Source organism: Pan paniscus, chromosome 15 (assembly GCF_029289425.2).
Source record: "Pan paniscus chromosome 15, NHGRI_mPanPan1-v2.0_pri, whole genome shotgun sequence".
Taxonomy (NCBI): domain Eukaryota; kingdom Metazoa; phylum Chordata; class Mammalia; order Primates; family Hominidae; genus Pan; species Pan paniscus.
In genome coordinates, this window is record NC_073264.2 from 53,659,573 (window position 1) to 53,671,807 (window position 12,235).

Below are 12,235 nucleotides of genomic sequence, written 5' to 3' on the forward strand. Positions count from 1 at the left end.
AAGTAACAGCATGGGTTACACATTTTTAAAAAGCAAGCCAAATAAAGTAACACATATTCTCTAATGCAGGCTTTTAGTTCATAGACAAGTATTTTGAGAACAATCCAAACATCTGTAAATATTTCTCCTTATTAAGAATTAGGCTAAGTATTGGATTTAGGTCAAAAATAACTGACTAGTTAAATATATTTTAATATGTATGTCAATGAATTTTTGTAAATGGAGGCAATCCCAGGAAATTTTGACTTGCCTGTTTACTGACTAATAAAATGTAAATGTAGAAGAATTATATATGATATATATATACACAGCTCTTATGTACATATCTAATAGTAGATAACAGTATCTTAGAAAAAAGACAAGACTATAAATACAAAAAAATTGCTTAGTAGTAAGTCACAGTAATAATATCCTTATTATAAGTGAAATACTATTTTGTTTATTATTAATAATAGTTGTAACTAGTTCATTTTTCAATTTATAATAAAAATCCGTAAGGTCAAAAGACACAAAATTAGTATGCAAAAATCAATCTTTCATATACTGGTATATATATTATACCTAGGTATATATATATATATATGTGTGTGTGTATATATAATACCTATTATATATATTATCTATAATACCTATTATATATATTATCTATAATACCTATTATACATTGTCTATAATACCTTTCTATATATTATCTATATAATACCTATTCTATATAATCTATATAATACCTATTATATATTTTATCTATATAATACCTATTATATATTTTATCTATATAATACCTATTATATATTATCTATATAATACCTATTATATAGCAAAGACTTGGAACCAACCCAAACGTCCAACAATGATAGACTGGATTAAGAAAATGTGGCACATATACACCATGGAATACTATGCAGCCATAAAAAATGATGAGTTCATGTCCTCTGTAGGGACATGGATGAAGCTGGAAACCATCATTCTTAGCAAACTATTGCAAGGACAAAAAACCAAACACCGCATGTTCTCACTAATAGGTGGGAATTGAACAATGAGAACATATGGACACAGGAAGGGGAACACACTGGGGCCTCTTGTGGGGTGGGAGGAGGGGGGAGGGATAGCATTAGGAGATATACCTAATGTTAAATGACAAGTTAATGGGTGCAGCACATCAACATGACACAGGTATACATATGTAACAAACCTGCACGTTGTGCACATGTACCCTAAAACTTTAAGTATAATAATAAAAAGAAAAAACAAATACCTACTATATATTATTACATATAATGCCTATTATATATATTACATATAATGCCTATTATATATATTACATATAATGCCTATTATATATATTACATATAATGCCTATTATATATATTATATATAATGCCTATTATATATATTATATATAATGTCTATTATATATATTATATATAATGCCTATTATATATAATATATATAATGCCTATTATATATAATATATATAATGCCTATTATATATAATATATATAATGCCTATTATATATTGTATATAATACCTATTATATATATGATACCTAGTATATATTATTATATAATAATTATATATACACCTATTATATATATTATTACTATATCTAATAATACCTATTATATATAATATATGATACCTATTATATATTATATATGAATTACATATTATATATAATATACATTATATACATTATATATAATATATATTATTATATATGAATTATATATTACATATTGTAATATATAATTATATTATAATTTATAATTCTATAATTATATATTACAATATGTAATATATTTCATATATTATATATTATATATTATATATTATAATTATTTTATGTAATTTATTTATATATTATATTTATATATTATATATTTATATATTATATTTATACATTATATTTATATTATATATATTTACATATAATTATATATTATATATTTAATATATATTATATATTATATATTATATATTTAATATATATTATATATATTATATATAATTAAATATATATTATATATTATATATTATTTATAATATATATTATATATTATTTATAATATATAATATATATTATATATTATAATATATAATTAATTATATAATATATTATATATTATATAATTATATATATTATAATATATAATTAATTATATAATATATTATATATTATATAATTATATATATTATAATATATAATATATTATAATATATATTATTTTATATATTATTATATATAATTATTATATATTATAATATATTATATATTATAATTATAAGTATAATAATATATAATTATATTATATATATAAATATATAAATATATAATATATAATTATAATATATATAAATATAATTATATATAATATATAATATATATTATATATAATTATATATAATATATATTATATATAATATGTAGTATATATATGTGTATATACATATATATAAAAAAACCTAGGTATATATATGTGTATATATGTTAGACCTCTTGTATAATAGATAAGATGTATATTTCTTATATATAAGAACGCATCAGTATATGTCTGTATACGTCAGTATGTCTCTGTGTATTAGAAGATAACAGAAGAAAAAGTTCATTTACAATAGAAAAAAAGATATAAAATCTCCAGTAATAAATTTAGGTATGCAGGCATATATTTTTAAAAAGCATTAAAACACTACTAGAATCAAAAGAATGAAAAGACAAGCCACAAACTGGCTTGTCTGGGAGAAAATACTTGTGAAAAATATATCTGATGAAGCACTGTTACCCAAAATATACAAAACTCAACAAGAAAACAAACAACCCAATTAAAAAATGAACCAAAGATCTTGACCTCATCACAGATAGACAGATGGAAAATAAGCATATGAAAACATCCTCCACATCATATGTCATCAGGGAAATGCAAATTAAAACAACAAAGAGATACCACTATATACCTATTATGCTAGCCAAAATATGGAACACTGAGAACACTGACAAGGATGTGGAACAACAGGAACTTTCATTCATTGCTGGTGGGAATGCGAAATGGTATAGCCACTTTGGAAGGCAGCTAGCAACGTTTTATAAAACTAAACATAATCTTACCATACAGTCCAGCAATCACACTCCTTTCGTATTTACCGAAAGGAGTTGGAAACTTAGGACCACACAAAAACCTAAATATGGATGTTAATAGCAACTTCATTTATAATTGCCAAAACTTGGCAACCAAGATGTCTTTCAGTAGGTCAATGGTTAAACTGTGATATATCCATTCAGTGGAATATTATTCAGTGATTTAAAAAATGAACTATCAAGCCATGAAAAGACATGCAGAAACCTTAAATGCATATTACTAAGTGCAAGAAGCCAAGATGAAAAGGCTACATGCTGTATGATTCCAACTGTATCACATCCGGAAAAGACAAAACTACAAAGATAGTAAAAAGATCAGTGGTTTGTAGGGGAGAGAGGAAGGGATGAACAGTTAGGCACAGAGCATTTTGGGGGCAGTGAATCTATTCTGTATGATACTAATGGTAGAAATGTGTCATACATTTGTCAAAACTTATAGAATGTAGAACACAAAGAGTGAAACTTGAATGTAAACTATGTACTTTAGTCAATAATATGTCAATATTGGTTCATCAATTGTAACAACTATACCACACTAATGCAAAATGTTAATAATAGGGAAAATTATATATAAAGGAGGAGATATACTGGGATTTTCTGTACTATCTGCTCAAATTTCTGTAAATTTTTCAAGTTTCTGTACATCTAAAACTGCTCAAAGTCTAAGACTTTGTTTCTTAAAAATCCCAAAAATGGGTGAATTCATTTATAACAATGGAATAAGGGAAAGGTAGTACAACTTAAAATCCAGAAGTCAAAAAAGAAAAAATAAATTTGACCACATAATTTTTTGAAGAACACAATAGGGAAATTCAAAAGACAAATGAAAAACTTGAAAAATTTTTACAGTTTGTGCTTTATATAAGGAGAGCTCCTAGAAATTAATAAAAGTAAAGTTTAAGCTGAGTGTGGTGGTATGCACCTGTACTCCCAGTTATTCCAGAGGCTGAGGTGGGAGGATCCCTTCAGGTTAGGAGTTTGAGGCCACAGTGTGATATAATTGCACCTGTGAATTGCCAATTCACTCAAGCCTGGGGAATACAGCAAGACCCCATCTCAAAATAAATCAAGTTTAAAACATAATTTAAAAATGGACAAAAGTTGTCAAGCAAGAGTTCAAATCTTTTTTTTTTTTTTTTTTTTTTTGAGACAGAGTCTCACTCTGTCACCCAGGTTGGAGTGCAGTGGCGCGATCTCAGCTCACTGCAAGCTCCACCTCCCGGATTCACACCATTCTCCTGCCTCAGCCTTCCGAGTAGCTGGGACTACAGGTGCCCGCCACCACGCCCGGCTAATTTTTTGTATTTTTAGTAGAGACAGGGTTTCACCGTGTTAGCCAGGATGGTCTCAATCTCCTGACCTCGTGATCTGACCACCTCGGCCTCCCAAAGTGCTGAGATTACAGGCGTGAGCCACCACACCCGGCCAGTTCAAATCTATTTTTATGAGTAGTATGCAACTGTAAGAGTACAACAGAAAAAAAAAAAAAAACTGCTAACCAGGAACTGGGTATTTCAAACTGATGGTTTTAGCATCCAAAAGTAAGAAGATAGGTTGTTCCTCATGGCAATTTGCAAGGTACAGCTAAGGGACAGCATACTGTTTGGCATAGTTCTTTAACATTGTAAATATCGTTACTGGGAAATTTTATAAAACACTGTATTACATAAGTCATTTTCTCACATTTTAAACAAAAATGAGGACACTGCCTCTTTGGAATTCTACTTCCTTGATATTTATTTTTTTTCTCTCAGTTTCTTCTCTTAAATGGTGGTATTGCCCTAGGATGCTCCCTGGCTGACCTATATGTTGACAACACCTGGATGTACACTGCTCTGGGGCTCAAGCTCCTATAGATGCCTGACTGAGGCATGATGGACTTTCCACTTGCTAAAGTAGACTCATATTCTGTAAATTTGCTCTTCTTCCTTGCCTATTTCAGATGGTGATCAGACTAGATCTGGGTAGCATGAGGTAGGAAAGAAGAGATCGAGAATTAACAAGTTTGTAGTTCTACTGTTACCAAATTAACCATTACCAAGTCCAGCTAATTTCACCTCCTAAGCATTAAAAAGAAAATCCCCCCTTTGCTGTATCTACTCTACCTCCCTAGATTATACAACGGTCACAGAATGGTTTATACATGTGCTCAAACCCCATAGACATATCTCACATCCACCAGAAAGATCTCTCAAATACTAATCTGATCACATCACTTGCCTGCCTACAGCTCTTTGCTGGGCAATCAGGTGTTAAAGTAGTCAATCAGAACAACAAGCCAAACTAAAAGTAATAATCAAGGTTTCATTTACTTACTAGGAAAGTGCAAACAAGATGCAAAAAAGAGAGGTGCTGGCTCAACAATGTTAAATTTTTCATCCCTTGGAATGACCACAGGCAAGGGTCAGGTGGATACAGTGCAGACACAAGGTATCATCTCATTCCAAGGAGTCCCAAACAACAGGCCCCACTTCTTTATGGATCCATGGACTTGAGGGAACAAAAGGGGTGTGGGGTAAGAGCGGAAAGGCCCTGACTCAAAGATAAGAAAAGCACCTTAGTCAAGGGCTCTGGTAAGGAGGCCTCAAAATGGAGGTAGCGGGGCTAGGAATGCAGATGCACATATAAGCATAGAGGCCTGAAGGATTAGGAGAGGAATAGGCCTATGTCCTTGACCTCAATTTTCTCTAGAAAACTGCAATGTACTGCTTATGTGCCAACTGTGGTATGGTGAGGGCAGCTTCCCCCTGTGAGGTTTGTCAGGCATAGCCTTGGAATATTGCATATGATCAGGCCTGAAAGATCACATAAGGATTTTGGCCTACAGCTGGACTCCTCACTTTTCAGTGGTTACCCAAAAGCCTAAACTTATACAGAGGGAAAACAAAAATTCCCTTCCTCTGACCCCATGTCTACTTTTCTACTCTTATCTCCTGCTTCACATTTTATACTCTGGCAAAACCACCACCTTCTCCCAACTACTTCTAACCTCTATGACAAGCTTGTCCAACCTGTGGCTCATGGGCTGCATGCAGCTCAGGACACCTTTGAATATGGCCCAACACAAATTCGTAAACTTTCTTAAAACATTATGAGATGTTTTTGCAATTTTTTTTAAGCTCGTCAGCTATCATTAGTGTACTTTATGTGTGGACCAAGACAATTCTTCTTCCGATGTGGCCCAGGGAAGCCAAAAAAAAGATTGAACATGGCTGCTGTATGCCTTTGTTACAAAGTTCCTCTTGCTTTTCTCACCTTCCCCTTCTTCACCAAGCACTTACCCTTTAACATTCATCCCAACTGCCACTTCCTTCAGGAAGCCCACTTAATAAATATCCACCCTCATTCTAGACATGAATAACTACTCCCTTCTCTGTGGATCCATTAGCCCTTATGCATACATACTTCTACTATTTTACTTATCACATATTAATAATATTTTCTGTTTGTCTGTGCAACACTAAATTCCTACAGAACAGAAGCCACATCCTATTCTGTTTTTTATAGCCAATGTCTAACAAGTGTCTGGCACACAGCAGGAACATGGGGAATAATCTATTTGTGGAATTCGTGTTCTATAAATCAGCATTAGTACAGCACTAAGAACAGGACACTACTAAAGCAGGACTGAATGAGCTGAGCCTCACGGAGTAACCAGTTTAGATAACAGGGTCCTCGGTCCTCTCCATATCTAGGGCCAGCTATTTCAAAACCACTTTGTCATCAAGTTGTTCAATGTGGATATGCCACTCCAGGATTTGGTGTCAAATTTGGATTCATTCTTTATGAAAAGACTTCTTTTTCTGTTTCTTCACCCCCATTTCTGGGTCAAAGATAGTCATCAGGTATCCACCGGAAAAACAGCTGCTAACTAGTAAGCTTCCTGAGAACAAATGTCATATCTATTACTTGGACTTTTTGCTAAGCTTCACAGAACCCCCACCATCAAGATAGCTACCCCTCTGTCCCAGGAAAGGGATTCCAAGGAATTCCTTCCTCAAAAGACCATCTTCACTCATTACGATTGGCTCCTTAGTCTACAAGTATCAGGGCCCATGGTTGTCAGGAATTTCTAAAGGCCTTTTGTTAACATATTATTGGGACTGGAACATTTGTAAAGTGATAAGCACAACTTTTCACCTGTAAGTTTTGAATTTCCAGGAGTTAAACTACCAATTTTTGTAGGTGAGAGAGGAAGAGGAGACCCAAGCAGAAAAAGACAGCCAATGTCAGCAAAGGTCTTAGTGGACAACAGGCTTATAACATTAAATTAGAAAAGTCCATGTAAACCTGTGTCCTTAACAAGTCATATTTTCTAGCTCTGTTACCAAAGAGAATATCAGACTTAATTCAGGGGAAGAGTCCAAGAATGGACCCCAGATAGACCTAAATACCAGGCCTGGAGATTCCAGGCCAGAAAACTTAAACTTTCTCTCAGTAAACACTGAGGTATGTGTTGGGACAAACTCTTTCTGTACTAACTGAGCAAGCCCAGAGCTAGAGAATCCAGAAAGAAACCCAGCTGGGATAAGAAGAAAGCCAGGTACTTTAAAAATCCCAGTGAGAATAACAAAGATGAGTGGTGCATGCCTATAGGTCCCAGCTACTCGGGAGGCTGAGGTGGGAGGATCGCTTGAGCCTGGGAGGTGGAGGTTGCAGTAAGCCAATATCACGCCACTGTGCTCCAGCCTGGGAGACAAAGTGAGACTCCATCTCAAAACAAAAAACAAAACAAAAAAAAACAAAGATGAGCTTCCTACCTGGTACTATGGTCTAAATGTTTATGTCTCCCCAAAATTCATATGTTGAAATCCTAACTGCCAGTATGATGATATTAGGAGGTTATAAGGGCAGAGCCCTCATGAATATTAGTGCCCTAATAAAAGAGACCCTGAGAGAGCTCCTTTATCCCTTTCATCATGTGAGGACACAGGGAAAAGATGACCAGCTATAAACCAGGGGCCCTCACCCAACACCAAATCTGCCAGTACTTTGATCTTGGACATCCCAGATTCCATAACTGTGAAAAATAAATTTCACAGTTGTTTATAAGCTACCCAGTTTCATTGTTGTTTATAAGCTACCCAGTCTACTGTATTTTGTTATAGCAGCCTGAACAGACTAAGATACCTGGCAAAATCCTCGCTCCTCCAGTTAGACCTCACTCAATGTGGTTTTGTTGAGTCATCTCCTACTCTTATAAAAGTATCTCCATGTTTCTGTATCCTTTGCCATTAAAAAAATTTTTAGATCCTCGATGTGGGAAGATAGATTAGTAATTTGTGTTAAATTGTTGCCTACAAATATAATGTTAAAACCCTGAAATATTTTAATGAATTGTGGTTATTTAAAATGAAATCAACAGATAAGTAACAAGTAAACAAATGAATGTGTAGCCCCTGTACTTACAAGAGAACATGGGCGACAATGGCATTCACATCAAACAAGGTGTCAGTAGGGAATTCTCTGAGCAATATGTTGCCCCTATAAAAAGTTTAAAAACATATTAATATTGAAAAATACAAAAAATATTTCCTTAGAATTCAATTTACTTGTCTATCAAATACATTAGCTTATAAGGTCTTTGATGTTACAGCTGTGTCTTGTCCACATACTCCACATACCTACCAGCGTCCTGGCACATAGTACATTCTCAATAAATATATTAACTTTGAAAAGCCTAGGCTCTGTACCTGGCAAAAAGGCTAGAAAAAAATAGGAGTCCAAACAAGGATTCCTACCAGTCTCCCCAACTCACAATCACAATCACACACACACACACACACACACACACTCCCCAAATTGGGCTGGGAAGAAGGCAAGAAGGAAAAAGAAGTGTCCTCAGAAGGTCCCTGAGGAAACAGGACCTCTCCCCACTTCTTCGGCCAAATCCCAAGGATTTGAGAAACCTCAGGTAGATCAAACCCAAGTGCAGAGAGATTGGCAGATCTCTCAAAAATAAAGCACATTTATTTCACACCCAAATGTGGACCTGACATATCTACCCAGAACATTAAATTTGGTAAGCACTTGCTTACCAGGCATTTGTTGTAGGAGTTTACACAAGAGCCTCACAAACAACCTTGTGATGTAGGTATTACTCTCTGTTTTATAAATAAGGAAGTTAAAGTACTGAGAGGTTAGATAACAAATCTATTACTTGGACTTTTGGTTAAGCTTTACATGATCCCCCCTACATATGACTTTATTCTAGCTCAGTGATATTTTACATATTTGAATATTCTAGAAGTATAGCTTTGTATTTGTCCAGCACACTCAGGAAAATAGCTTACTTGAATAAATATGCTTTCATCAAATCCTTTTCTTTTCCACAGTATCTTGATATTTCTTCTTTGACACAATTAACCTTTAAAAGAGTATACTTAAGTTTTAGCATATATATCAAAAGGTCAAGTTTCTTGGTTGGGGAAACAAGAAGGAGAATTAAATATTACAGTTTGTTGCAGGTCAAATTTTGTATTTTATGTTTTTTTCTGATTTGTATGCTATAATTGTTCACATATTCAAGTGCATGAGATAACCCAGAGAAAGGCACTATTTCTGAATTCAGTCTCATGGAACAAGTATGTGGTAACCACGTAGAAAAGGAAGGACACATTTAAGGCAAGACAAAAAGTATGAGCAATAGCCAGGAAGCACAAAAGTGAGTGCTAACTTGGGATGATGAAAGCATCTCAGCAAGTGGAACACAGAGATAGCAGATACTGCTGGTTTCCCACCCAAAATCCATCCTTCCCTTTTGTTTACTAACAGAACTTTGCTAAAAGCAAGTGTTTCATTAAAAGGCTTTCCCAACCTCCCCAACAGCCTGCAATGGCTAAATGGTGTTTGGAGGAGTCACTGGGCTGAAACTGCTAAAAGGCTCTTAAAAGTGGGCTGACTGATACTTTTGCTCTTTTCACTCCTTCTTGACCAAAAATAGGTAAGACAGCTGGAGTACCAACAGCAATCATGGACCATAAGGCATCTTTAAAGAAGCTACTTGCAAAGAATGGTACAACAGAAAGAATGAACTAAGTCAATGATGATGTCAGAGCAGCCATACCAGCCCTGGATAGCTTATAATCTGAACTCTAAGTGAAAAAAATATATAATAACAATCTTGGCAACAACATGAAGATAAATAGAAGGCAAAAGAACACAAAGATAAGGAGAGTTTAAAAGAATATCACATTAGCGTAGGTCATGGATGACTTGGATGAGAAGTAAAGCCAAAAAGGACAGAAGACATACAAAAGGCTTTTTACAAATACAATACATACAACTAGGGGGAAGACTGAGCATGTACATGCAGATTGAGATAGAGGAAGAGAGGAAAGAGAAAAAAAGAATGAAGGGGTTTCTAGATGGGGCAAATGGAGAGCCACCAATGTTAACTAACCAAAACTAAGGCTAGAAGAATAGTTATTTTGTTTTGCATTTGGTAAGGCTTTTGTTTCTCTTAAGAGGGGGTTTTCCTGTTGTTCAATTTAATTTTAATGGGATTTGAGGAAGAAGAAGAAGAACTGGGGAAGCAACATTTGTTTAAAAGGCTACAAAACAGGAACTAACACTAAGAAACGAGAAATAGAGAATCAGAATTAAAGTCGGACTATAACCATAACCAAAAAGTAAATTTTAATATATGTAATTTAAAAAATTTTTTAAGTTACAGCATAAGGATGGTTGGTATTATGACAATAGATGTGTCCATTCATTCATCAATTCAAAATATATTTGAACATCTACCATGTCAGTCACTGTTCTAGTCACTTTGGGTACAGGTAAGTTCCAAATAAAAATATTTAGCTTTAGAACAATGTAAGGTAGAGACAAGTTGAAAACTAATTAATATGTAGTGTTAAGTCCTATAAATAAAAAAATTGTAAGGGAATAGCATGTGATAGGGCATTTTAGAGAGGTAATCAAGGAAGCCTTCTCTGAAAAAGTGACATTTGCACAAAGAACTGAAGAAATGCAGTAATGCATAAAAATATACAAATAAGTATAAGAGATGAGTTCTAAGCAGAGGGGAAAATATCTGCAAAGGCCCTGTGGTTAACAGCACCTCCAGCAGGTTCAAATAACAGAAAGATGACCACTATGTATTAAGAACGAACTGAACAAAGTGGAGGGTCAGAAAATGAGATCAGAGACAAAGCCAGTGTCCACAACACTCAAACGTTTCTATTTGATCATAATTGGAATGAAAGGACTTTCCCAGCATGGTAGTGATGTATCCTGATACATCTGGCTACATATAGAGAAGAGTCTGTCATGGGACAAAGTGAAGGAAGAAAGGCCAATTATTAGGAGGCTATTGTGGTTTCCCCAATGAGAAGAGATGGCAGGAAGAAGTAAAAATGAAGGTATAGGAAGTGGTCAGATTTGAAAAGTTCTCATAGTAGAACCAAGTAGTAGATGGATTACTTATGAGAGAAAGAAAAGTCAAGGATGACAGAGCTTTTTGTTTAAAATCTACTTTGATACACTAGATTTCTTCTGGTTATCACTTGTATAATATATCTTTTTTTTCCTTCCTTTACTTTGAAGATTTCTGAAACCCTTATTTTGGATGCATTTCTAAATATCATTGGTTAGGGAAACAAGAAGGAGAATTAAACATTACAGCTTGTTTCAGGTCAAATTTTGTACTTTACGTTTTTTTCTGATTTGTATGCTATAATTGCTCACATATTCAAGTGCATGAGATAACCCAGAGAAAGGCACTATTTCCGAATTCAATCTTATGGAACAAGTAGGTGGTAACCAGGTAGAAAAGGAAGGACACATTTAAGGCAAGACATATAGCCCTAAATAGCATACAGCTTTCTTGGGTTATTGTATCCAGCTTGACATTCATTGTCTTGACTAGAATACATAGCCCATTTCTATTTTAGCATTTTCTTCATCCTGCCTCTTGCTATCTTCTGAAAACAATCTTAAATGCTGCTTTTTGTGAAGTCTTTCCCAATACCATCTGTGACTTTCCACCTCAAAAATCAAATATACGCTTTCTTTCCTTTAAACTTCAATGGGCTAGGCACGGTGGCTCATGCCTGTAATCCCAGCACTTTGGGAGGCTGAGGCAGGAGGAACAC

General features: G+C 33.9%; 1 protein-coding gene across 2 annotated transcripts in view; it reads right to left on the minus strand.

Moving 5' to 3' along the window:
- Window positions 1-12,235, minus strand: part of TXNDC16 (thioredoxin domain containing 16) — a 122,416-nt gene that overhangs the window by 97,622 nt on the left and 12,559 nt on the right. Inside the window, exons 5-6 of one of the 2 annotated variants that reach the window (XM_003831711.4) lie at window positions 9,428-9,501; window positions 8,544-8,618 (exon numbers count right to left, since the gene is read on the minus strand). In XM_003831711.4, coding sequence (XP_003831759.1) covers window positions 8,544-8,618; window positions 9,428-9,501 — 149 coding nt within the window. The remainder of the gene's footprint in view (window positions 1-8,543; window positions 8,619-9,427; window positions 9,502-12,235) is intronic. The other variant, XM_034937557.3, reaches the window with a different exon arrangement.